This window comes from Trifolium pratense, linkage group LG7, assembly GCF_020283565.1.
Source record: "Trifolium pratense cultivar HEN17-A07 linkage group LG7, ARS_RC_1.1, whole genome shotgun sequence".
Lineage (NCBI taxonomy): Eukaryota > Viridiplantae > Streptophyta > Magnoliopsida > Fabales > Fabaceae > Trifolium > Trifolium pratense.
In genome coordinates, this window is record NC_060065.1 from 29,141,830 (window position 1) to 29,169,538 (window position 27,709).

At 31.4% G+C, this 27,709-nt stretch overlaps 5 protein-coding genes, 1 long non-coding RNA gene and 1 other non-coding gene across 14 annotated transcripts; all 7 read left to right on the forward strand.

Moving 5' to 3' along the window:
• Positions 1-302: 302 nt before the first annotated feature.
• On the forward strand, positions 303-3,224 carry LOC123894366 ((+)-neomenthol dehydrogenase-like). The gene is made up of 5 exons (XM_045944346.1): positions 303-436; positions 545-794; positions 1,747-1,788; positions 1,901-2,074; positions 2,762-3,224. The coding sequence occupies exons 1-5, from the start codon at positions 360-362 to the stop codon at positions 3,140-3,142; spliced, it is 924 nt and encodes a 307-aa protein (XP_045800302.1). The 5' UTR covers positions 303-359; the 3' UTR covers positions 3,143-3,224.
• A 2,897-nt stretch (positions 3,225-6,121) lies between these two features.
• On the forward strand, positions 6,122-9,268 carry LOC123894370. Of its 5 annotated transcripts, none has more exons than XR_006803754.1 (4): positions 6,122-6,146; positions 6,609-6,666; positions 8,812-8,893; positions 9,014-9,268. It is a non-coding gene; the product is annotated as an uncharacterized LOC123894370 (long non-coding RNA). The 5 variants fall into 5 exon arrangements; XR_006803753.1 differs by lacking the exon at positions 6,122-6,146 and adding an exon at positions 6,448-6,490; XR_006803755.1 differs by lacking the exon at positions 6,122-6,146 and adding an exon at positions 6,472-6,490 and having other exon boundaries at positions 6,622-6,666.
• A 1,172-nt stretch (positions 9,269-10,440) lies between these two features.
• LOC123894365 (glycosyl hydrolase 5 family protein-like) lies at positions 10,441-14,761 on the forward strand. 3 transcript variants are annotated; one of them, XM_045944345.1, is made up of 5 exons: positions 10,441-10,677; positions 12,643-12,712; positions 13,109-13,298; positions 13,488-13,706; positions 14,214-14,761. In XM_045944345.1, the coding sequence occupies exons 1-5, from the start codon at positions 10,646-10,648 to the stop codon at positions 14,633-14,635; spliced, it is 933 nt and encodes a 310-aa protein (XP_045800301.1). In that variant the 5' UTR covers positions 10,441-10,645; the 3' UTR covers positions 14,636-14,761. The 3 variants fall into 3 exon arrangements, with proteins under 3 accessions (XP_045800301.1, XP_045800299.1, XP_045800300.1); XM_045944343.1 differs by having other exon boundaries at positions 13,109-13,706; XM_045944344.1 differs by lacking the exon at positions 12,643-12,712 and having other exon boundaries at positions 13,109-13,706.
• A 2,389-nt stretch (positions 14,762-17,150) lies between these two features.
• On the forward strand, positions 17,151-20,134 carry LOC123894368 (glycosyl hydrolase 5 family protein-like). Of its 2 annotated transcripts, XM_045944349.1 has the most exons (3): positions 17,166-17,771; positions 18,349-18,958; positions 19,473-20,041. In XM_045944349.1, exons 1-2 carry the CDS (start codon positions 17,193-17,195, stop codon positions 18,559-18,561), a joined length of 792 nt encoding a protein of 263 aa, XP_045800305.1. In that variant the 5' UTR covers positions 17,166-17,192; the 3' UTR covers positions 18,562-18,958; positions 19,473-20,041. The 2 variants fall into 2 exon arrangements, with proteins under 2 accessions (XP_045800304.1, XP_045800305.1); XM_045944348.1 differs by having other exon boundaries at positions 17,151-18,958; positions 19,473-20,134.
• Positions 20,135-20,979: 845 nt separating this feature from the next.
• On the forward strand, positions 20,980-21,050 carry TRNAG-GCC. Its single transcript has one exon. It is a non-coding gene; the product is annotated as a tRNA-Gly (tRNA).
• Positions 21,051-22,483: 1,433 nt separating this feature from the next.
• On the forward strand, positions 22,484-25,483 carry LOC123894367 ((+)-neomenthol dehydrogenase-like). The gene is made up of 5 exons (XM_045944347.1): positions 22,484-22,588; positions 23,261-23,507; positions 23,598-23,654; positions 24,192-24,371; positions 24,990-25,483. Exons 1-5 carry the CDS (start codon positions 22,563-22,565, stop codon positions 25,365-25,367), a joined length of 888 nt encoding a protein of 295 aa, XP_045800303.1. The 5' UTR covers positions 22,484-22,562; the 3' UTR covers positions 25,368-25,483.
• Positions 25,484-26,377: 894 nt separating this feature from the next.
• On the forward strand, positions 26,378-27,019 carry LOC123896200 (ras-related protein RABB1c-like). The gene has a single exon (XM_045946617.1). It carries the CDS (start codon positions 26,378-26,380, stop codon positions 27,017-27,019), a length of 642 nt encoding a protein of 213 aa, XP_045802573.1.
• Positions 27,020-27,709: the final 690 nt, after the last annotated feature.

The window sequence follows — 27,709 nt, forward strand, 5'->3', positions numbered from 1 at the left end:
GATCAATCATTCTACATTCAAATCCCAACCAAACATAATGTAATGTTCCTAACTCGTGTCAAGATTATTGTACCTAAAAAAGAAGAAGAAGAATTGTTCTGAAAAGAAGAATCAAATCATGTGACAAAATAAGATAAAATACACCATGTAACAAAAACAAAAAGGACAACATCACATGATTAAAAAATTGTCAAACTAAATACAACACATAGTACTCGAACTTGTCCTAACTCTTTTGACTAAACCATATAATATTAAATTAATAACAACTCATTTTATCATCTTCTATATAATAAAAGTGAACCATACCTTTCAAACAAAAACTAAAAAATAAAACTGAACTATATAAATTAATTATTATGTCCTTAGTTTGTGCACATCCATTCACTCAAATTCAATTCAATTATTCACCATCAATGGAAAATGCAAAACAAAGGTACATAGTATAGTACTATAAATGTTAAAAGAAGTAAAGAACCTTTTAATTAATTCCTTTTTTCAAAAGTGATTAAATTAATTTGTTTATCTTTTTTCTTTTTTTTAGATATGCTGTTGTTACAGGATCAAATAAAGGGATAGGATTGGAAACTGTTAAAAGATTAGCTTCAAATGGAATCAAAGTTGTTCTTACATCTAGGAATGAAAAAAGAGGGATTCAAGCTTTTGAGAAATTGAAGAAAGAGTTTAGTTTTTGTAACTTTGTTGTTTTTCATCAACTTGATGTTACTGATCCTTTTAGTATTTCATCATTGGTTGAGTTTGTTAAGACTCAGTTTGGAAGACTTGATATCTTGGTAAGAATGATTTTCACTTTTTTTGTTAGTTTTCATTTTTCTTCTTTCTCTAAAATTTAATTTGATGAATCATTATGATGTAAGACAATGCATGTTAATCTTGCAAACTTGTTATGCTATGCCTTACTAAGTTTTATTTATCTTGGAATTGTTTTCTTAATTCGGCGTGTTTGGATTGACTTATTTGAGCTTATGTACTGATCGATATAAGCACTCCCGAGACTGTTTGAGAGAGTTTATAGAATTAGCTTATGACATGGGTCGTGTTTGGATAAACAACTTAATTTGTAGCTTATAGCATAAGCGCTTAGCCACTTATGTATAAGCTATTCATAAAATAAAAGATAAAATAAGCTGTCTTGGGGAGCTTATGAAAATAAGCTGAAAATACCTTATCAGCATGTCCATAAGCTATTTTTATAAGTTCTCTTAAAGAGTCTGATAAGTGCTTATTCCAGTAGATGTGTTCAAATAAGTCAATCCAAACAGATCCATATTCAGCAACTATTATCAGCTTATTTCCATAAGGTTATTTACATAAGCACTTATATAATAAGCACTTATGCTATAAACGTTTAAGAGTTTAATTAAGTTATTATACTTTTGTAGACAATACTGTTTGTGGACTGAGTCCTCTTTTCCAGTACTGTGCCCAGATTTTCAGATATTAAATCATAACCGCGTCACAGTCGCACTCGGTCCGTGATATTACTAAAATTGTGCTCAGAGACATTAAAAACTTTGACGCTGTGACAATAATTGTGATCGCGGACTTTTATTTAAAACCTTGACTAATAGTATATTTGAAAATCAAAATTTTGTCAATTGGCTTCAAATTAGGCTTCTTTGTTTTCTATGTTTCTTAGTCAGATTTTGCTGACCATAATAACAACCTGGACTTTTTCTTAACACGAATCACTCGTTTTAACAACTTGGACTTTTCTCTGTGCAGGTTAATAATGCAGGAATCAATGGTTTCAACACAGATGAGATTGTAAGTGTTCTTGTTTTTCTTACACTCATGTCTCATTGGAATGATAATATTGGTTTTCTATGTATATAGTCTCTTAATAAGCCTTTGATTTTTTTTGTACATGAATATTCAGGTGGAACCAATTATTAATTGGAGGGAATTAAGTCAAACTTATGAGATGGCTGAAAAATGTATAATAACAAATTACTATGGTGCTAAAGAAACTACTGAGGCTTTTCTTCCTCTCCTTCAATTATCTGATTCACCTGTCATTGTTAATGTTTCTTCTGCAGCAGGACTATTAAAGGTAAAATTCCATATTAGTCCGTGATAACAAATTCACAGATCTAAAGTCTGTTTGGATTGACTTATTTGAGCTTATATGTTGGCATAAACACTTGTGAGATTGTTTGAGAGAGCATCTGAAAACAACTTTTGATACCTCTATAAGTTGTTTTCAGCTTATTTTCATAAGTTCTTCAAGATTGCTTATATAAAAACAGCTTAGATGGAAACCGCTTGAAGTTTTTTTTATCTATTTAGTCCCTAAGAAATGAAAAGTTTTGATTTAGTCCTCAAAAGTCTCAATTATCAGTCAAATTAATCCCATATAATGACTAAAATGCCCCTAAAAATTATCACAAAAAAGGATTAATTTGGCTGATATTCGAGACTTTTGATAACCAAATTTCTACTTTTAATATTTTGGGACCAAATAGACCTCTTTTTTTTTTTCTCAAGTACTCCCTCCGGTTTCATTGTTTCATATATAAACAAAGATTCCTTTTTCAGGTGCATTGAATAATTGATGTATCTGGTTTATATTATGAACCAGATATATCAGTTATTCCATGAACTTGAAAAAAGAATCTCTGCTTATATATGAGACCAGAGGGAGTACCAATTCGAGAATTTACTCTTTGAATATAATTTTACATTTGACACAATACAACTCAAACAACATAATTTATTTTTATTTTTTTTGTATTTTCAGTACATATCAAATGAATGGGCACATAATGTGTTAGATGATACAGAAAATCTAACTGAAGATCTAATAGATGACGTACTAAAAGAGTTTCTAAAAGACTTCAAACAAGATTCACTTGAAAACAATGGTTGGCCAACTTATCTATGTTCCTATAAACTCTCAAAAGCAGCTGTGAATTCATACACAAGACTTTTAGCTTATAGACATCCAAATATGTGTATTAATTGTGTATGTCCTGGTTTTGTTAAAACAGATATGAATAGAAACACAGGTGATTTATCTGTTGAAAATGGTGCTGCTAGTGTTGTGAGATTAGCATTAGTTTCTAGTGGTTCTTCGACTTCTGGTCACTTCTTTGCTCGCCATGATTTGTCTAGCTTTTGAATAAATTTCATTGTGTTAAAATCTTTGCATATTAAAGGAGGTTGAAATTATAGGATATGTGTCTTTTTTGATGCATTTTTTTTTACCCATTTCTTCACAACATTGTTGGTGTTTCAAATGGTGGTTATTTACATTCAATCTTCTATAATATATCAAGGGATTCTTGTATAATATACCTGGCCTTCTTTCGTTGTTGCTGTTGTACTCATTCCGACACATTTGCTCTATTAACATCTTAACCTCTTCATCAGTTTTAGTTTTAGTAGTGCCTCTAGCTGAAGCATCGAGAAACATCCTATTTTGCATTGTTACTTCATTTGGAAGGGTTCAACTAATTTAGGCATAAGTTTAGTTGGTTGGCAAAAGATTGCTCGCCCCAAAAGAAAGGGTGGTTTTGGTATTCGTGTAGCTCGAGAAATGAATACTTCTCTTCTTGATAAGCTGGTTTGGGACTTGCTTCAAGATTCTGATAAACTCTGGGTTGGACTCCTCTCCCACAGGCACACCTCTAGCACTCACATCCTTTCTTGCGACACCCTTTTACGCTAAAAATGCAACATAGGATGTTTCTCGATGCTTCAGAACCAGGTTCCACTCAATCGCCAAGGCTAAAAATGTTTTTAGTGCTGTTTTTGTTTGGAACCTGGTTCTGGAAATTCTTCATTGTGGTATCATTGGTCCCATTTTGGCCCTCTTGGTGCTATGGTGCATTATCACTTTTATCGGTGAAAGATATATTTGCTTTCTCAATGACAAACAAATCATCTATGGATTATCAACTCAAGGGAGCAACATAAACCAAATCATCGTGGCAGTGGACTAAAATGTCCCTCAAAATTATCATAGGAAGGATTAAATGATCTATTTAGTTAAGTGGTAAAGGGTTTGGACCTCTTCGCTAAGTGGTCATGACTTCGATCTCAAGCTCTTATGCATGAAGAACGTTTAATTGGAAGGCGAGGATCCACTTGCCTGTTCACAAGTTTTTCGACGAAAATTAATCATCGTTAAATGATAGTGAAAATTTTGTATCTATAAAATGGTAACCCAAATTTTTTTACCGTAGACTAATAATTTAAATTACTAAAATAATTAATTAACAAATTTATAATTTAATCAAAAATACAAAATTTAATATAATAATAATATTATTCATATTTACTTAAATATACCTAAAATGTTCATTCATGATCCGACATTTTAGCTAAATAAATTTCTAGAAACATTTTATTCTTCTCTATTTAAAAAGTTTGATCATAAGCTTGACATAGACTATATTGTAGGCCCTAAATCAGTGTGACCTATTCAAACCTCTATTAGCAGAAATATTCTTATATGGTCAGGGAATCTCATTTGGTCACATACTGATAACACAACAAATCATATAATTATTTTAAAAATATAGATTATTTAATTATTATTTTTTGGTTGTGTCTATTATGAACCCTTTTTTTTGGGGTGTACCGATGCACCCCTTCATTTTACTGCATTTACCGTGGGCCCCGCGTAATTTTTAAAGAGAGAAAAATCTGAATTTTTTAAGGAACAAATGATGATTACTTTTTTGCTCTTTTGGATTCACTCTCCTTCTCCTTCTCAAAACAAGAACAAAGAAAACACCTCTCAACTTAGCTTCATCCATCATAATTCAGCCAATCTCGGGTTCACAAATAAATCAAAAATTTTTATTTTTTTTCTTCTCCCCTCTTATCTTCAACATCATTAACAACAAAACAAATTTTGGGTTCATCATCAATCAATGGACACAAACCGCAGCTAACTAACAATTTCGCTAACTAACAATTTTCTTGTAGTGGCTATTGATTGATGATGAACCCAAAATTTGTTTTGTTGTTAATGATGTTGAAGATAAGGGGGAAGAAGAAAAATTATTTTTTTGATTTATTTGTGAACCTAAGATTTGCTGGATTATGATGGATGAAGAAGATGAAGTTGAGAGGTGTATTCTTTGTTCTTGTTCTGAGGAGAAGAAGGAGATGGATAGTGAATCCAAAAGGGAAAAGAGTAAGATTTTTTCCCTTTAAAAATTATGCAGAGCCCACAATAAATGCATTAAAAATGAAGGGGCGCATGGGTACACCCGAAAAAAAAAGGGGTGCATAATAGACACAACCTTATTTTTTTTACATTTACTTTTTCTTGTGTGTGACCAAGAAAGAAATCCAAATTTTTGGGTCTTATAAAAATATCTCAATGCAATCTTAATCTTAATATAATAAAGGATAAGTGGTTTTGCAAACCCTATTTTGAAACCCTAAATCCTTGTCCAATCAATCTTCTACATTTTTACATATCCACCAACCACACATTGCCACCTCTAGGTTTTCATATTTAGGTTTTTATTTCCTTTTAGGGTTCAACCTTCACACATACACACTCCTTACACATGGCATGTCCCTCTTGACACCTAATCCTATTTTCTAGCCAATCACTTCTTGACACATATATGTTTGGCAAATCACTAATATATATTTCCTTTTCTCATACTTTCTTTATTTCTCAAATTTCTTTCTCTCTCTTTTCTCCCTACGATCTCTCTCTATTTTCTCACCATCTTCATGAACATCATGAAGAACAACAAGAACACCACCACCCATCCCCAGATTCCGGCGAGCCATCGCCGGCCACCGTCGCCGCCGGAGCTTCTTTCTCCTTCTTCGATCTGTTTTGCTTCTTTCTTTATTTTTTTACGTTTTTTTTTTGTTGTCTGTTCTTCCCCTATCAATTTTCTGCTTTGTTTGTTTTATTTTAGTTGTTCTGTTTGGTGTTTATTCTATTGATTGAAGATTGTGTTTTGGTTTGGGAATGGGTTGTTTGATTAATTTTGTGATGATTAATTTTAATTTAATTAATAATAATAACAATAATGATTATTATGATTTTGTAGTAAAAGAATATGGGTTCAACATCAAAGACTTTAATCTTTGAGGATCTGGCTAAACACAATCACAAGAAACATTGATGGATTATAGTCAACAACAAGGTCAATTTTTATTCTTTTTTTTTTTATAATTTTTTTGGGTATGCAATTTCTTATTGATTGATATGTTTTTCTTGATTGATTTGTTTAAGTTCATTTGATGAATCTGATTTGTGCTAATTCTTTTCTTAATTGTATGTTATATATATATGCATTTTATTGAGTTGAAGACTTTTTCTTTACTTTGATTTGATTGAGAATGTGTTAATTTTTTTCTCTTATTTTGGTACGTTTGGTGTTTGTTTTATGAACAAATTTCAGTCTCTCAAATTTATATTTTTCAACTTCAGTTCTTGCATGTATGAAATTCTCCTAGATTCAAGTTTTTGAGTGTTGGAAAAACTAAGGTAAAAGAAATCAATTTGATTGAGAATGTGCTAATTTCCTTTTCTCTTATTTTGTTATGTTTGGTGTTTGTTTTATGAACCAATTTCAATCTCTCAAATTTATATTCTTCAACTTCAGTTCTTGCATGTAGGAAATTCTCAATAGATTCAAGCTTTTGGGTGTTGGAAAAACTAAGGTAAGAGAAACCAACCTTCTCTTTTTATTCTTTCTCTTTTCTACCAAACCCTAAGACCCTAGAAGATGGACAAAAGAGATTTTATAAGTTAAAATGGACAATATATGTTTAGGTTGCAAGTTCATGTAAAAGAAGAAATATTTATGCGAAATTTGTGTAGACATACATGTGGTAAATTTAGTATAACTCTCTGAATATAGGTCATATGATAAATATTTTTAATCCACTACAAAGAAGACAAAATTTCCTACAATTTAGTCACCGAAAATGTTAAATTCCCATAAGTATAGTAGGAGAAAAGCTACCTACAAGTTTGAGAATAGTTTCAGTCCTGTTTCTGTACCAATACCCAATCTTTTGTTAAACTTGACCAATTGGATGGTTAAAACTCAAAACAAAAATTATATTTGTAGTCTTGACATCCTAAGCTTTCAAACGAGTGGTCGTTTACTCAAAACGGATATCGTTTGGTATTTTAATTAAGTTGCGAAAGTTAAGGTGTTGTTGCTATGTTTGTGCAGAAAAATCTGTTTCTGTACCAATACCCAATCTTTTGTTAAACTGGACCAATTGGATGGTTAACACTTAAAACAAAAATTATATCTGTAATCTTGACATCCTAATCTGTTCAACGAGTGGTCGTTTACTCAAAACGGATATCGTTTGGTATTTTAATTAAACTGCGAAAGTTAAGGTGTTGTTGCTATGTTTGTGCAGAAAAACTGATTTTAAAAGAATAATCTTGATTCCTTTTGTCAAAAGTGTTTTCAATTATATGAAATGTTTTAATTTACTTTGATATTTTCACTTAGCTTCATTGTGTTGATTCCAATTTTTTGTTTACTTTCTTAAATGGCAAGATGAAATAATTTGTTTATAATCATATATATATATATATATATTAACCCAATCAATGTACCAATCATATTTTCATTTGTATTTGTATGTTTTACTAATGAATTTTGAAATAATGAATATGAAGTGAACCAAACACTATCTAATTTAGGCTTCTTAATTGAGAAGCTACAAAGAATGTGAGCAAGTTTACATGTTCTCAATATCCCATCTTGATATCCTTCATTCAATAATTAGGTGACTAATCTACCACATCTTTCTAACATCACATGCAACCTTCCTTTCATGATCATATGATGCCATCATTGCTTCTCTATCATCATTATATCTATTACTTGCTATTCCTATCATGATTATCCTTATTACTAGCTATCATATCATGATTATACCTATTATCTCTATTTCTTGCTTCATGTGACATGTGTAAAGAAGTGAAGAGACAAGTGGCTTCATGCATGTATGCCAATGAATAAGTGTCTTCATAGATGAATTCATCAACCCTATGTAAACCAACTCCTCCTAAAACTACATTCACACACTAATTTTACCATCATTGTAACTTATGATTAATAAATTATATTTTAAATTTTCTTTTAAGTAATTAGTCTATTTTTTTTATGTAGCATTTTTAAATTTGAATTTATGTTTAGCAATTTATACTAAATTTTTTTCACTATGTTCATTCCCTAAAATTTGTAGAAAACATGTTGTCTTTTGTTCCTTTACTTTCTCAGCTTTCATACGTTAGTTGTTTATGTGTCATTCACATGATGCAATGATTTCATTGTTATGAATTCTATTGGCAACATATGCAATCATGACTTCTTTATCAATTCTATTGATTGCATGTATTCTTGGAACTTGCTATCATGTCCTTCACAAAATTCTTATCATGCAATCATTCCTCATACCTATACCTATATTTTGAATAGTACTCATATGTCCCAAATAGCACTCATTTGTCCCAAATTATAAATAGTAACCTTCTTTCAAATAGTAACATATATTTTCAATAGTACTCCTTTGTCCCAAATTAGGAATAGTAACCTATATATTCTCAAATAATAACATTCTTCCTATATATTAAAGGTTTTTTTTTTCCTGAATCTAAATTCCCTAATCATTTCATTTTTTGGTTTTAAATCTAACAATTCATGTGTCCATAAGTACCTTGATAATAATCATATGATGCATTTTACAAAGGTAAACTCTAATTTGGATTTGTTAATAATGCTAAGTTGTATCACTATATCTAAATCATCATGATTATCCATTTTCTTTGATATAAAGGTTATCAAAGCTTATATGCTAAAGATTTTGAACAACTTCAATTGTACCATAGTCTTTTGGATCATCACAATTTGATTGAATTGTAAGTAGAAATTATCTCATAGTCTTTTGTGATGAAGCATTGTGAATGATGTCTTATTTAGAAATGTCACAAAGAAAGAATGGCTATCAGAAATTACATTTGTTGATTTGGTTATTTTAGGGCCATTTAAAGGAGAAAAATGGAGCATGCTTGGTGTGAATATAATTGGGTGGTGGTGCATATCAATCCAATACAACATGTCATATTAGTTTTTTCAGCTTTGTATAATAAATAGTGATAACACCCAACACTTGAAATAATGAGCAAAATTATAAATCTTAATATAAGGTTTATAATCTTGGAAAAATTGTCAACTACATTGATATTTGTCCATTATATGGTGGTTCACTTTTATATTTAATATGATTTGGTTTTAAGTTTGTTTCCCCATGATAAAATTAAATTGAGTGTGCTCTTATGCAAAAATTAAATTTTATACATGTCACGGGTTTTGAAGACTCCACTATAAAATTCAGTGTGATGCTTCACTTGATTAAGTTTATTATGGTGGCCATTTTATGTTGTGGGCTATTCTTTGTTTCGAGTTCAAACTATCATTTTTACGATGAAATGTGTTTGTTTTTAGTTCTATGTTGTTTATGTTTGTATCCAACTTGATTTCTATTGTCTTTTGAATACTTTATCCTAATTTCGTTGTGCTTATGCTTAACCCGCTTGATTAACAACATCCATGATTGACATATATATGGCGATGCTTAACCCATTTGATTAACATCATCCATGCTTGAAATATATTTGGTGTTCCGCCAAACCCGTGCAACGCACGGGTCGGTTACTAGTTTGAATAAAAAATGCATCTAATATAAGAAAAAGTTATACAAGATTCAATTTTATATGACAAATTTAGAAAACCTATAAGTTTTGTTCCAATTTAATTGGTTTAATTTGAATTAATTTTTAAATATTTTGTTTTTAAGTATTTTAGCAGCTAGAATTTTTAGCTTTAAGGTGGATAAGTGAGATGATCAAGGTTCGAACACGGCCCCTGCATATACAATGCAATATATCCTTGTTAACCGAGTTAAACTCACAACGAGACTGATTTTTAAATATTTAAATTAAAAATTACATTTTTTTATTAATATTATAAAGATAAAATACAATAAAATAATAAAGGAGAAATAATCATTTTGGTCCCTTAATGTGTAACTCGATGTCATTCTTGTCATACTAAGGAAAAAGTACTAAATATATAGTCCATGGATCTTCATTCCATTTGGTCGTTAACTCAACAAAAAAGCTGACGTGACATTATTTTGGACACACATCAGCTTGCTGAGTTGGCACTAGGATGTGCAACTCTATCATTATGGTCATTGACTAAAAAAAATACAAAATAGTCATTGACCCTGCAATCTATTAGTCAAGTTGGTCCTTAATGTTACGTTAGCTTTTTTGTCGAGTTAACGGCCAAACTTAATAACAGGGACCAAAATGACTAATGAAATACAGATTCAGAAACTATTTAATAATTTTTCCTGAAGAACCAAAATGACAGCAAATTGCACATGGACTAAAATGACTATTTCTCCTAATTAATAAATTCTTGTAGAATGAGAAACCATGAGAAAAGGAAAAACTGCTGAAAGATCAAAGACTCAATGAACCAAATGATTGTTCATCACTGAGATTCATAAATTGAATCCCAAACCCCTGAAGTTTTTCTTCTTCAACGAACCCAAATGAATGTTCTGGCAATCATACCTCAAGAATACCAACGATGATTGATCAATGGCGAAAAGAAGCCCGCAAATGGTCGACAGGTACCATATTTTATTCCTTGTCCAGCAAATAGTGCTATATGATGATACTATAGTACAAGTTAGTTTCTTCTAGCCTATTTGTATTAGAGATAAGTTTGTTAATAATTTGTTAATAGTTAAGGTCTGTTTGGATAAACAACTTATTTGCAACTTATAGATGTATAAGCTTACATAAGTTATTTTTATAGCAAAGGATAATATAAAGATAAATTGTTCTATATATGGTACAAGATGTTTTCATAAGCTATATTGGAGAATTTGTGAAAATAAGCTGAAAAGAACTTATTAAAATTGTCATAAGTTGTTTTCATAAGTTCTCCCAAAGAGTCTCACAAAACTTATACCTGTAGATAAACTCAAATAAGTCAATCCAAACAGACCCTTAGTTTAAAGTTACTCCCTCTAGTCCTTAATATAAGAGAACATTTACCTTTTAGATACTCAATTTATGTTTGTTTTTTGACAAACAGTTTAGAGTTAGTTAGTTACGTTAGTTACAATTGTTAGTTGTTATGTATGTTCTTTATTTTCATATGGATTTATATGTATAAATAGGATCCATTGTATTCATTATTATTCAATTGATCAAATCATCAATAATATTTGATTATTAGCTCTATCAAGAATTGTAATGTAGCAGGTCTTTGAAATTTGAACTAATTTCGATAAACTTAATCCCAAGAGGAGAAATAAACCAACACTACTGAGCCCACGAGCAGTCCTTAAAAATATGATCTATAGGTTACATCTTGGACAAAGCATAGGACATGAACTCCCTCTTTTGATTAGGTTTTCTGTGGTAGATAGGGAGACTATTATTGAGAACTTTCCGGATAGCATATTACATTTTACATGAAATTATCTGTTCAATATTGTTCATGGCAGAGGTAGGTACGTAGCTCAACTGGTTTTAGCTAAGGGTTAAAACTTTCAACTCAGAAGATACTTGTATATGATAAAAGATATGTCGGATCAGAAAGTAGTCTAATAATTATAATAGGTACCACTAGCTTCCGTTCACCATCCATTTTTAATTTATCCAAACAAACAATGCAATCATATTTCATTCCTTCCCATACAGCTCTGTTCCAAACAAAGCCTAAGCTACCATGTAGAAACTCGGGAAAATATGGAACGGAAAGGCATATGTGTATATTTTCTGTGTATTTTTCAAGAATGAGTAGGTCCTATAGATTGGAGACAAAGAATCAAAGAAAGTAATTACGCTCATATCAAAATATTCTAAAATTTAAAATTAATCCTAACATAATTGCAATATCACTTAAAATAATTTTTTTGTAGTAGAATATCAATTACAATAATTGTATAATCATAATGTCATAAAAATCTTTCTAAAATTTAAATTTTCTACATATAAACAATCTTCACATCCTTAAATTTTCAAGTTAAAAAAAATTCTCTTCCACTCAAGTTCAAGATGTTGAGAAAAGCCTTTCAATTTCAATCCTTGTTTCTCCTTATTTTGATCTCTTCACTAAATTTAGCATCACAACATTCAAATGCTTATCCTTTATCAACACAATCAAGATGGATCATAGATGATTCAACCAATGAACGTGTGAAACTTGTTTGTGGAAATTGGGCTGGTCACCTTGAACCAATGATCCCTGAAGGTCTTGATAGAATACCTTTACAGGAAATTGTCGGTGAGCTTGTGAAAAACAATTTCAATTGTGTTAGATTAACCTATGCAATTTACATGTGGACAAGAAATGGAAATCACACTGTGAATGATACTTTAAATGGTTTGGATGCACCTGATGCGGTTGTAGCTGGTATTGCTAAGAATAATCCTTCAATTTTGAAAATGACTCACATTGAGGCTTTTGATGCTGTTGTGAATGAACTTGGTAATCAGAATATCAAAGTTTTGCTTGATAATCATGTTAGTGAACCTAAGTGGTGTTGTAATGGTGATGATGAGAATGGATTCTTTAATGATAGACATTTTGATCCTCAAGAATGGATTCAAGGACTTAATTTGGCAGCCGAACACTTTAATGGACATGCTCCTGTATGTATTGTATTACTATTACTATCTTACTATTTCAATTTTTTTGTTCCTTTCTTGAGTTTTAGAATTCAAAGATTATCATTACTATTACTTTATTAATTAATTATATTATTATTATTTTCACTTGACTAATTAATAAAATGAAAATTGTTGAGATCCATGTTTTTTGGTTTTTAACCCTCTGGTTCCGGGGGAAGGGGCCCCCGGTAATCCACAGTTAGGACGCGATGTAAATTAGCCCTGGCCCGATAATCCATGCTAAGATCCATGTTTAGTTCTAAGATAAATTGATTAAATCGAGAGCCCGTTTTTGTTTGTTTTCTTATCGATATAATGCTAAATTTAATGCAACGTAAGTTCATTACATAACTTTGATGTGTTTTTATTCAATAACAGATTGTGGCAATGAGTTTGAGGAATGAATTACGTGGTCCACGCCAAAATGTAAATGATTGGTACAATTACATGAGCCAAGCAGCACTAGCAATTCATAAGTCAAACCCAAATGTACTTGTGGTTATCTCAGGTTTAAACTATGACACTGAGTTACAGTTTTTAAGGAACAAACCATTGAACATAGACTTGGGTAAGAAAATGGTGTACGAGACACATTTATACTCATGGTCTGTTGGATTGAAAGACGTTTGGATTAAGCAACCATTGAATAGAGTTTGTGCCAATAGCATTAGCACGTTAAACGAAAGAGCTGGATTTCTTATTACTGGTGAGAATGCAGTTCCTTTGATTATGACTGAGTTTGGATTTGATGAAACAGGCTCTTCAGTGGCAGATGATAGGTTCTTGACATGTCTTCAAACATACCTTGTTGGAAATGATTTGGATTGGGGTTTGTGGGCTTTTCAAGGTGGCTATTATGTTAATGTCGATAAAGTTCCAGTTAATGAGACTTTTGGTGTTTTAGATGATACTTGGCTCAAGCTTAGATACCCTAATTTCACCAACAAGTTTCAACTTTTACAAAGGAAGAATCAAGGTGAGCATTCTTACTATTAAATATTAATAATAAAACATAAGTTACATTATCCACATTGTGTACATCGCAACGTTTCTATCTATCTTTTATATAGGAAAAGAAACCCCTCAGAGTTTTAAATAGAAGTCGTGGTGACTGTTCCTTGATATTGCAGAGAATCATAGTCAAATGCGGTCAATGCGCCTTTAACCTCAGTTGCGTTACATTTTCCGAAAAATATCAAAACAATTATGTCGCGTACTATGTCGCAGCTGTAGACCTCTATTTATAGTTTGAATCTTTTTTTCTAAAAAAAATGAGGAAGAGAGAAATTTTACATTAATGACCATTTTACAGCTGTCCAGAGGAGATTTGAACTTTGTCCCTTAACGTGACAAAGCCAAACTCTTACATACAATTAAGTTTAAAACAAATGAATATTAATTTTGCAAGAAAATGTAGATATTTATTTATATATTATGCTAATAACAATATCCATTTGAATTTCCCTTATGTTTCTTAATGCAGATCCTACTTCCAAACTCCCCAATGCATATATCTTGTACCACCCTCTTTCTGGTAACTGTGCACAGGTAAATAATAACAATGAACTTGAAATTGGAAGCTGTGCGAATCAAAACAAATGGACTTATAATGGTTCTCAAATCCTTTTCAATAACACTAGTAAGTGCTTAACTTCTGCTGGTGAAGGGTTTCCAGTTTCAGTTTCTGATAATTGCCAAAGCAAGAACAGTTCATGGCAAACTGCATCACTTTCTAAACTTCATTTGGCTACGGTTGATCAAGATGGCAAACAACTTTGCTTACAAGATTCTAATTCATTTAATTCGTCTGTTGTCGCTTCAAAATGTATATGCATCAATGATGATTCTCTTTGTCTTGATGATCCTCAAAGCCAGTGGTTTCAACTTGTTGCTACCAATGTATAGAAAATTTATATTTTCAGTTCTTTCTTATTGAATTTCCCTATCACTATAGAGCTTTTAATATCATGTATAGGTTTCAGGAAACAAATCACATATAATAATTAATAAATTAAGTTCTTTCTTTGTCTATTTCTTATTGATGATTATAATAGAACTATCAAATTTTTCATTTTGTGTGCATTATTTGCAAGTTGTGTTGGGATTCAAAATTTTGTATTTAATCTTGCATTTGAAGAAAGTTAAAATTTGACATGCATAAATTAGGCTTGGATTGGATCCATGTTTTTCTATGGAGAAATATGTCCTCATCCTAAAAGATTGCACTTTTGACCCCCTAACTTTCACAAAATTGCGATTTTGGCGCTATAACTTTAGTCCCTTTTTGCAAAAGGTTGGCCCTCCACTGATTTTGACCAAGTGTACGCACATGTGGACGGTTACTCACATGCCATGTCAGCATGTCTTGCCACGTAGGTTGATGTGGCATGTGCGTTGACTTGGTCAAAATCAGTGGGGGCCAACCTTTTGCAAAATGGGCTAAATTTAAGGGCATAAATCGTATGTTTGCGAAAGTTAGGGGGCCAAAAATGCAATTTAGCCTAAAACTAATGATGAGTTTTGTATGGTTCATAGAAGATGGATATTTTAATGAAACAATGTGGTTACATTCAATTAATTCTATTTTATCAAATTATTACCGGTGTCACTGTTGTGTTTTGTGTCTGTGTTTCATCTGCCCTAGGCAAAGTTGCATTTGTTTTTAGGATGTCTGCCTGATCAGTTGACTTGTGGCAGTGCTCTTAAATTTATTTTTTATCTGTTATCATAATCTAATCTTTGAAACAATCAACACTACCTGTGGATTGAGTCCTTTTTTCCAGTACTGTGTCCAGCTTTTCCTGATATGGATTCACATTGAGATTGATGACAGTAATCTCATTAATCTTTGAAACAATCAACCCTGCTTGTGTATTTGCCACATTATAGTTGCACTCGGGTCCTTGATATTGCGAAAATTGTTATCAAACATGGATGATGTGACCACAATCCTGTCACAGAGACATGGCAACTTTTTCTTTACATGAATGAATAATTTTAAGGATTTCAAATTCACGTGCAGGTGAAGTGGTGAACCTGGAATCAATGGTTTCAACACAGTTGAGATGGTGCTAAGGAAACTACTGTCTAGTAGAGGAACAAAATTACATAATATTTTAGTAATATTACATAGCTCAATAATATTTTAACGAATATAAATTTTGTAAAATTCACCATTGAATTGAAAGTTTATTCATTATGTAGATTATCCATGTAAAATTCTACACCATTTTAAGATAATTTGATATGTTATTGAGACACAAAAATAAATTTTATAAAATCTACGGTTGAATATGAAATTTTTTTCATAAATAAAAAAGTATTGTAATATGGTTGAATTAATAAATAATTAAATTAGTCTCATGAGTGTAGCTCAAATGGTAGCTCCCAGGGACATTATTGGAGTGGCTGGGGTTCGAACCCCGGATTCCACATTTCTCCACAATTAAATAGGTGAGAGTCTTGCCACTAGGCTACTTGACCGAAAAAAAAGGTTGTTGAAACATGAAGTTAAATTTGAACAAATGGGAGTTCATAAGTCCTAGCACAACTAACAATACTGATATGAGGAGTGCTAGCAACACACTCTTTAACAAACACACTCTAACACACTCTCTTCTATTAGGTTGTACTACACCTTCATCCAGGTTTGAACTCAAAACCTCCCGGTTGTGTAGTGTTTGCTAATTCAAAAAAGTTGAACATACAGGATCAAATAGCAAGGGGAAATCTAACAAAGGGGTAAAAAAAAAAGAAATAATATTTTTTAAACAAAGAAACAGGTAAAGATAAGAGGATAATTCTTTTGTGGTGAGTGGTGACAACCACAAATATAAATTATTATTTTTTTGTCAATTTGAGTGGGCTAATTTACCTTCTTCAAAAAAAAAAAATTATTATTTTTTTGACAAAAACACCACAAATATAAATTATTTTGGCGCACAAGAAAACAATACAGTTAATTATTTTAATAATAACAATTAAATTGATTCTTCTTTTTTCTTACTTTCTATATTTGTGTGAGTGTGCCTAAGCATTCTAGATTTGAGCTTGCGATCATTGAAGTCTTTCTCAATATAGGAATATATATATAACAATCACACAAGTGTTAGTCTAATTAAAGAAAAAATTATGGATAGAGATTTACACATCACAAAAGATAGTTTATTTAACACTCTGCTACATGTGGATATGTACCGGTACACGGCTTAGGTGGATGATTGTGATTGGTTCACACATATTATTTAATATAGAAAAATTAATAAATATTATTTGTAAACCAATCAGAACCACCCATCTTAGCAAATGTACTGATACATATTCACATAATATGTGTACTGAAGAATTCACCTTATTTATATTCTAATTTTAATTTTTCTTTCTATTTATAAACACTGTCTACATGCTTAATTTCAACCAAAAAATGAAAGAAAAAAGAAATTCTCTTCCACTTAAATTCAAGATGTTGAGAGAAACCATTCAATCATTGTTTCTTCTTCTCGTTTTCATCTCAGCATCACAACATGCAAATGCTTATCCTTTATGTACACAATCAAGATGGATCATAGATGAATCAACAAATGAAAGAGTGAAACTTGTGTGTGGAAATTGGGCAGGTCATCTTCAACCAATGATCCCTGAAGGTCTTGATAGAAGACCTTTAAAGGAACTTGTTGGTGAGCTTGTTAAAAACAAATTCAATTGTGTTAGATTAACTTATGCAATTTATATGTGGACAAGATATGAACATGAGATTGTGAATGTTACTTTTAGTCATTTGGATGCACCTGAAGTTGTGTATGGTATTACTAAGTATAATCCTTCAATTTTGAAAATGACTCATATTGAAGCTTTTGATGCTGTTGTGAATGAACTTGGTAATCAGAATGTTAAAGTTTTGCTTGATAATCATGTTAGTGAACCTAAATGGTGTTGTAATGATGATGATGAGAATGGATTCTTTTTTGATAGACATTTTGATCCTCAAGAATGGATTGAAGGACTTACTTTGGCAGCCGAACACTTTAAGGGACATCATGCTGTATGTATATTACTGGCTTTCCACTTCTTTCTTTTTATTCCTTTCTTGAGTTTTTTTTTTGTATTAACCCTCTCGTTCTTAGGGGAAGGGGGTCCCGGTAGTCCAGAGTTCGGCCGCATGGTAAGTAGTATGGCCAAAAACTGTTCCCATCAGAAATTGAACTCGGGTTCTCCCGAACATTCCGTCCTAAGGGGAGCTCATTAACCCCTTGAGCCCAATGTCTTGGTTTTCTTTCTCGAGTTTTAGATAAATGTCATAAATTGTTAGTTTAGTCCTTCAATTTTAGTCTATAAAAGAACCCAAGAGCACTTGGATGAGATGGTCAGAGATCTCTTCTTGCTTAACCGGAGGTCCTGGATTCGAATACAGCCTGGGAATGCAGAAGTGTTAAGTCTCTTAAGGAAGAGTTTTGGCATCCATTGTGGTTCTACCTGGCTCAAGTATTAATCTCCGCATAGCGGCTCACACATTGAGTACATAAGAGATCATACAACTCTTTGTTGTGAACCAAACTATCAATACAATCTTACGAATTTGAACAGAATCAATCTGACTGGTTTTTATTGATTAATAATAGATTGTGGCAATGAGTTTGAGGAATGAATTACATGGACCAAGACAAAATCTAAAAGATTGGTACAAGTACATGAGCCAAGGTGCACTAGCAATCCATAAAGCAAATCCAAATGTACTTGTGGTTATCTCAGGTTTAAACTATGACACAGAATTGCAGTTTTTAAGGAACAAACCAATGGACATAGACTTGGGACGAAAAATGGTGTTTGAGTAACATTTATACTCATGGTCTGGAATTGGAACACTCAAATTGAAAGAGATTTGGTCTAAGCAACCGTTGAATAGAATTTGCGAGAATAACATTAAAGCGTTAGATCAAAGAGTTGGTTTCCTTACCATTGGTGAGAGTGCATTTCCTTTGATCTTTACAGAGTTTGGATTTGATCAATCAGGCTCTACAGTTGAAGATAATAGGTTCTTGACATGTCTTCAAACATATTTTGTTGGAAGAGACTTGGATTGGGGTTTGTGGGCTTTTCATGGTAGTTATTATTTTAGAGAAGAACAAGTTCAACTTGATGAGAGTTTTGGTCTTGTTGATGCTACTTGGCATAATCTTAGAAACCCCAATTTCACTGACAAGTTCCAACTTCTGCAAAGGAAAAATCAAGGTGACCATTTCTTATTATTAGTAAAACTGTTTCCATCCAAGTTGTGGTCGCACGCGATCTTTGATATTGCTGAGAATCACAGTCAAATGTAGCCGATGCAACCTTAATCGTGATTGCATTGCAGTTTTGGCAATATCAAAAATCAATTGTGTCATGGCCTAGATCACGGTTAAATATGATGTTAGTCCCTGCAAATATAACACATTTTAGTTTTAGTCTCTGTAGGTTTTATTGTTTGAATTTAGTCATGCAAATTCAAAAACGGTTGATTTTAGTCCCTAACACCACCTGAGTGGCCCAGGTAGCGTGATTATATTGGGCGACATATGACGTCATGGACTAAAAACAATCATTTTTGAATTTATTGGGACTGAACTCAGACAAAAAACTTACATCGACTAAAACCATAAAAATTTATATTAGCAGGGACTAACATCATATTTAATATTAGTTTTGCAGGAAAATGAAGATATTTAAGTATCCATTTGAATTTTCCTTATGTTTCTTAATGCAGATCCTACTTCCAAACTAACAAAAACATATATCATGTACCATCCTCTTACTGGTAAATGTGCACAAGTGAATAAAAACAATCAACTTGAACTTGGAAGCTGTGAAAATCAAAAGAGATGGACATATGATGATTCTCAAATCCTTTTGAGTGACAGTAAGAAGTGCTTAACTGCTTCCGGCGAAGGGCATCCGGTTTCCGTTACTGATGCTTGCCATAGCAAGAACAGTTCATGGGAAACTGCATCGATTTCTAGGCTTCATTTGGCTACTATTGATCAAGATGGCAAACAACTTTGCTTGCATAAGGATTCAAATTCATCTGTTATTGTCACTTCAAAATGTATCTGCATACATGATAATTCTCTTTGTCTTGATGATCCTCAAAGTCAATGGTTTCAACTTGTTGCTACCAATGTATAGTTTGAGTTATGAATTGCTCTTTAAATATGTATAGAGCTTTGGTCTGTTAATTACTTTAGATTTATTAGTTAATTAGGTTGGTCAGAAAGGAATTTAGTTTTTCTTATTGATTTGCTCTATTACTAGTAATGTTATGTTTAGGTTTCAAGAAATGCAATCGCATAATAACTTAAGACATTTATTTGTCTATTTCCTATTGACGATCATAATAGAATTCTTGAATTTTTTTACACCAAAAACAAAGAATTCTTGAAATTTTCAGGTTATGTCTAAAGTCTGCATTTTGAATTGGGATTCAAATTTTGAATTTAATCTTGTATTGGAGGAGTATTAAAATATCACATGCTTATATAATATTATTTCTGGTTGGAACCTTGATCAATGATCCAAAAGATAGAGCATAGTCTCATGTACCTTGCTTTCCTAAGGAGAAATATTAGCCGTAGTTTATAGTGGATGCGTTTATAAGGAATAATTTATAAGCTAATTGATTAAAGGATTTAATTGATATGTACCGACGGTATAAAATAATTTTACACTGTCAACTAATACCAACCATGTTTTTCGTCACATCACCCCACTTTCTTGATATGACATGACTAAATAATGGTTGTTTATTGGACGATTGTGTAAAACTATTTTACACCGTCGGTGCATATCAATTAAACTCATGATTAAATTAATAATGTTTGATAAAATTAACTAATTTATAAATATGAAATGACATAAAAAAGATAAAAATGAGAGAAAAAAAATGATAAATTATAAGCTAATAGAATTAGTTATAAATAAATTATAAGCTTGTGACCAAAAAAATGTTACTAAAGATAAACTATAAACTTAAAATCTAACATATTTAAATATAGCATAAATTTTCTTATCTTAAAAATCATCTTATGAAAACATGATTAATCTTTATGCTTTATTCGATTCAAAAAAATTTGGAAGAGTTTTAACCAAAAGAGAACATAATGATAATGGTGTTTTACAATGGATATATCAATCCACCAAAGAAGGAAAATGAAAACCACATTGTTGAAGTAACTTTCATACTATATATTAATATTTCGTTAATATAGAACAACAAAGCACCAGTGGTCTAGTGGTAGAATAGTACCCTGCCACGGTACAGACCCGGGTTCGATTCCCGGCTGGTGCAATTTCGAGTGAGCTGTGATGTGATGATAAATATTCATGGTGTTGGGTAACATCACTAAATCTGAAACATTGGATGAAAAATATACCTCTGAGCTCTCTCTTTTTTTCATCAAAATGATGCATTTTTACACTCGTTGAGCTGACAACTAATGTACAGGTAAAATTATAAAATAAATAAATAAATTAATGTACAGGTAAAAAGGTATCCTAATAACTTTTATTTAGGTATATGACTGCCACTCAAGAAATTTTACAATTGATTTTGTTAACTCAAAAGGTAGATATCTTATAACTTTTATGTAGAATTGATGTTGGGGTTAAAATTTTGTCTAATTGGGGTTTGATTTAGATCAATTTTATGTAGGATTGTGATTTTTTAATTAAATATTAATTTGTTTTATCAGATGGAAAATAAAACAAACAACGTAGGAACAAAAAAATAAACTAAGCTTGTGGACGAGCGACGTCCACAACATCAACTATTAACAAAAGAGACTGAGTTAAGGAAGACAATTATTTCAAATCTTCAAAATATCATTGGAGGAAGCTCCACAGATAATCAGCACATTCATTATCCTCTCTACGAGTATGCTGAAAAGAGACATTTGAATGTCCCTTGTGGAGATTGCGGGTTTGTTGGACAAACGGTGCATAAGGATGAAGTTGAGAAGTTTCATGAGAAGCAAAATTAACTGCTAGAATGATTCGATGATAATATTTCTGAATCCTTCGACTTGAGCAATCTTAGAACATTTAATAGTCCTCTCAAATTTATTTATTTTCTAGTTCTGGAGAACTGGTAATTTGTCCATTGTTATTCTATTAATATAGGTAAAAAGTACCAATGATGCTTATAAAAAATGTGGGAATGAGTCTACATTAAGATTCCCATGAATCCTATGCTGCCAATGGAGGGAACATGCCATGTTTTATAAGCATTCTTCTATTTTAAAGTCAAACCTTCCCTCTATATTGAGGAAACTTCATTTCTGATCTGAATATATATCATTGAAAAAAGTGTACTTCTATATGGCAATGTGTTGATTGTTTATCAAAGATTAGGGAGCATGACTATGGATATGAAAATTCTGTGCAATTGTCATATCACGCAGTAACACACTGTTTAAGATCGCAACTATTGATTTTAAGATCGGACAACTCAAATAACACAGACAAAATTAATTACAAATAATCTAAGACCACATAGTTTGTTGCAGTAAAAAATTTCAGTCGTATCAGCAGGATTTTTATTGTCTGCGTATATCAGCAGGACCACATAGTTTGTTGCAGTAAAAAATTTCAGTCGTTAATTTGAAATCGAATGATTTAGATTGCACATAATGAAATTAAGTAAAAACGGTAACAGTACTATGAATGAATATTTTATTTTACATACTTATACTCTGTATATAAATAGGCTAGCTAGTAAGAAAACAGATCAAAAATATCTTGTACCATTCATTTCACAACTGATAAAAAAAGTAAGAAGAGCTTTAAAACATACATCTTCAACATGGGAGAAGAAGCAAAAATGTACAGGTAAATGATACTCTAGTTTTAATTTTTTTTAAGGCATTATTGGCTATTTATCCATTATTGAAGAAAGAAGTATTAGTATAAAGGCTTGAAATTGTTTGATTTTGAACCTAAAAAACCCATATTTTAATTTGATGTGTTTTTTCCAAAAGTTAGAAACTAATACTAATATCTATTTAAGAGGTTGTTCTCTCAACGGATAACGTCATGAACTATCATTTAGATGTTCATTAGTGGATCCATAATAATCTAAAAGAGACTAAAAACTACACTACGCTACTAAAATTAACATCTTGATTAAAATTTTTTTACAACCATTAAAATTTAAATTCATTAAATGTTTTATATAAAGCATTAGCATTCTAACAAACTAATCATGATTAATCAAATTGGATCTATCTATATATTTTTATCCTTATATTCTATTCTTTTAGGCTTATAATGGGTCATTACAGAAACTCTTCCTTAAGGTATATATGAGTTTAATTTTAAACATTTGTACAAGAAAAAAAAATCTAAATTCTTTAGCCATTAGATTTGTATATAAATCTTTGCAAATAAAGCAAAAACTTACTATATGCATTATTGTTTTCGGTTATTTTTATTAGAGACACATCATTTTTCTAAATTCGTTGCGTAATTGTTTTTTGATTAACAATGTGTTTACTTGCTTAGGTATGCACTAGTAACAGGAGCTAACAAGGGAATTGGTTATGGAATATGTAAGAAATTAGCTTCAAGTGGTGTTATGGTGGTGCTTACAGCAAGAAATGAGAAAAGAGGTTTGGATGCTGTAGAAAAATTGAAAGAGTTAGGTCTCTCTGACTTTGTGGTTTTTCATCAACTTGATGTCACTGACCCTACAAGTGTTACTTCTTTAGCTGAATTCATGAAAACCCAATTTGGAAAACTTGATATCTTGGTGGGTATATGTGATCATTTCCAATTTATTTCTCTTAAATATTTAGTTAATTAAAATAATTTATTTTCACATTTGGGATCATTGATGTAGGTGAATAATGCTGGTGTTGCTGGAGGAATACTGAATAGAGAGAATCTTCTTAGAAGAGTAAGATTTCTTCCAATTGGATAAGTTATGGTTAGAAGTGGGGACCATTTTCAGTTTATAAGTCGATTTTATATGGTTGAATTTCGGCAACAAAGCTAGCTGGAGTATATTGAGGGGATTCAACTGAACCCCTTTGTGAACCAAATTCACTTCACCTATTATTTTGAATCCCCTAATCCTACTGTTACGGCAGGACGTTGTAACAGATATGAACCGTCCGACCACAATCGTGTAGCTAAGATCATTTTCCATAATTTTATAAATGAATTATTCTGATCCGTTCGATCTGATAAACAATGTGAAACTATGTAATTTCCTATAACAGGGAATCCAGATCCCCGCACCATTTGAGTTCGATGCAACTCAAATTCTAATATTACTTTATTAATAGAATTCCCAATGGAGTATGGAACACATACATGAAACCACATAAAGATTAATTGTTTGATTTATTAAATCTTAGAGTAGTCTTTTTTTTGTCAAATTATAAAACAAAAAACATAAATTTTGATTAAATGGTGTTGATTTGTTTTGTAGAAAAGGGGTGAAATATCCGATTGGAATATAATAGTGGTTCAAAATTATGAATTAGCCAAAGAATGTGTTGAAACAAACTTCATTGGTGCAAAAAGAGTAACTGAAGCTCTACTTCCCCTGCTTCAACTATCTACTTCTCCAAGGATTGTCAATGTCTCCTCTAGAGCTGGACAATTGAAGGTAAAACTATTTCCACAAATTTAAACAAGTAAACAATTAAATGATTTTTTTCCTTGTAAATGAATAAAATGATGCTAAAAAAAACGGACGGTTCAATCAACAGATTGAACCGAACGTTACATGAAATTTGAAATTTTGTGACACACACAATTGCAATGTATCTGTCAATGCATTTTTGCAGCAGCTTACACGAAATTTCGAGCAATCGTCTCAACCTTTTGCTTTTTAAAACTGGGAATAGCTTTCGTGTTATCGCGAATTGATTTGTTTTTTGAATGATAAGCTTGAATTGAAATTTGGGTGAACACAAAACTGAAAACCAGTCAATTTGTTGATTAGTTTGATCCTGGTAACATTATAGTCTGATTGAACTAGGATTAAATCACGTCGAACTAATTAAATCGTCGTTGGTTTAACCGATTTTCTTTTTCTTAGTTCTTAATATTTTTACAATTCTATTTATATGTCATCTCTCATTGAACTAATTAAACCATGACCTAAAGTCTCATCATTTTCAACTCTAGTCTACTTTTTAAACTATTGAAATAGAGATTTATATATTTCCCATTAGAGAAATTAACCTAAAGTTTTATTATTTTTCTTCTTTTGTCCTATAAGTATATGCCAAATGACAAGGCAAGAGAAGTGTTTGAAGACATCAAAAGCCTAACAAACCAAAAACTCGATGAAGTGCTTAGAGAATTTCTGAAAGATTACAAAGAAGAAGCATTGGAAACTAAAAATTGGCCAACTTTTCTTTCTGGTTACACAATGGCAAAAACAGCTTTGAATTCTTACACAAGAATGCTAGCTACGAAGTTTCCTCATTTTCGCGTAAATTGTATATGCCCTGACTTTGTTAAGACTGATATTAATGCGAATACCGGCATTATAAGCGTCGATGAAGGTGCAGAATCTCCTGTGAAGCTAGCATTGTTGCCAGATGATGGTCCATCTGGTCTCTTTTTTTTAAGGGATGAAGTTATTTCCTTTTAATCCATATGACTGCCCTTGCTTTTGGCATATTGCATTTGTTGTTTATGGTACTTGCAAAAGATTTCTGAATGTGATTGCATAATATAATTGAGGCTAAATTACTCTTTTGGTTCCTTAATTTATTTTAAGTTTCACTTTGATCCTTTAAGTTTTTGTTTGTTTTATTTTAGTCTCTTAAATTACAAACATACGTATTTGATACTTGAAATTTTTTCGTTTCATTTTAGTCCCACAACTTATGAATGTTTGACACTTTGATCCTTTAAATTAAAAAATTTAGACAATTTAGTCCTCTACTATAGACCAAAATATTCAAGATTTATAACTTTAAGGACCATAATGCAATGAATTTTTTTTAAGGGACTAAATTAGGCAACGTTTATATTTACATTTAAGAGAAACAAAATAAAACCAAAAAAATAATAATTTAAGGGATCAAAGTGAAATTTAAGATTAACTAATTAAGTGACAAAAATATAATTTAACCTATAATATAAATTTTAGATTATATATATCTAGTAAGGAGTCACACTAATATATCTAGTAAGTTTGTGTAATTATATTAAAATATCATGGGTATTTTAGTAATTTCCAGTTATTTTGGGGTGGACCATGGCCCAGCCAGGCCACCCCTAGCTCCGCTACCGTGTAATATGTAGAGACAATTTTAGTCACTATGTTATTTGATAAAAATATGAAAAGAAAAAGTTGTTATCATTTGTAGTTATTAATATTTTTTTCTTTTCTTTTTTTTGTTGAATCATTATTATGTTTGATTTATTGGATATATTTTATTTAAGAGTCATCTTTTGAATTATTTCATAAGATTAACTAGTTTGTTATTTTTTGATAAAAAAAAAAAAAAAAAACTAGTTTGTTAGTATTTTTTTTAACAAATTTGTTATCACTAATTATCTTATAATCCCTATAAATAGGTTTATTAGCCGATTGACTTAATACGTCATCACAATCCCTCAGTTTCTAATATATTTTAAAATTCCTGGAAAAATATGTCATACGCATACCTCTTCAAATACATAATAATAGGCGACAGCGGAGTCGGAAAATCATGTCTCTTATTTCAATTCACAGACAACCGCTTTCAACCTGTCCACGACATAACAATAGGTGTCGAATACGGTGTCAGAACAATCACCGTCGATAATACACCAATCAAGTTACGAATATGGGACACCGCGGGTCAAGAATTATTCAGATCAATAATAAGATCATATTATAGAGGAGCAGCATGTGCATTGCTAGTTTATGATATAACAAGGAGAGAAACATTTAATCACTTGGCTTCTTGGTTAGAAGATGCAAGACAACAGGCAAATTCAAATATGGTCATTATGTTAATCGGAAACAAGTCTGATCTTGCTAAGAAACGCCAAGTAAGTACCGAAGAAGGAGAGAGGTTCGCGAAGGAGAACGGTTTGATCTTTATGGAAGTTTCGGCGAAAAGTGGTGAGAAAGTTGAAGAGGCGTTTGTAAAAAGTGCTAGAAGTATATATAAAAAGATTGAAGATGGAGATTTTAATGTGTTGGATGAAACTCATGGAATACAAATTGGATATGGTCGATCATATGTTGGTAAAAATCAAAAGCTTCCAACTCCTACTTTGGGTGGAAGAAGAAGCTGCTGCACTTGAAGTAGTGATCAACATGCATATTGCAACAACCTATGTTTTTCAATAGTTCTTTCATTATGTTAATATTTTTCTCTTCAGTCATTATTTTTAGAGTTTTTTAATTAAATTTTTAACCTATTTTTATTGTTTGACTTATTGAATTAACCAGGTGTTTATTGAGTGTATTATTATTATTATTATTATTATTATTATTGGTCTTAGATGAAATGAAGTGATAATCCATTGAAATTAAACTCACATAATTGTGAGATCCCAGGTTCGAACACGGTTCACCTAACAATTTCGGCATTTTGGCCCACGGATAATTTTGGTTTTTGCCACGACAATATAAAGCGTGGTAACAAAATAGTTGCCACCGAAGGTGTATATGAGAAGAGATAGCGGTCCCGAAAGTGTTTATGAGAAAAGAGAGCGGTGGCGGATTGACTTGTTGGAAATTGAGATCAGAATTTGGCGGAAGATGAAAAATGTTGAGAGAATTGACAGAAAAAGTCGAGGTTTAGAAATTAAGAGAAGAAATTTGGAAAAAACTCAGAGTAAGAAATTGGGGAAGAATGAAAATACAAATCGCGCGTATTCTTTCTCGAAAGAGATAGATTAATTTATCCACGGTTAAAATCGTGGCAAACATATATAATTTAAATTAAAATGAGATTATTTTAGCGACGTTTCTAACCTTGACAAACATAT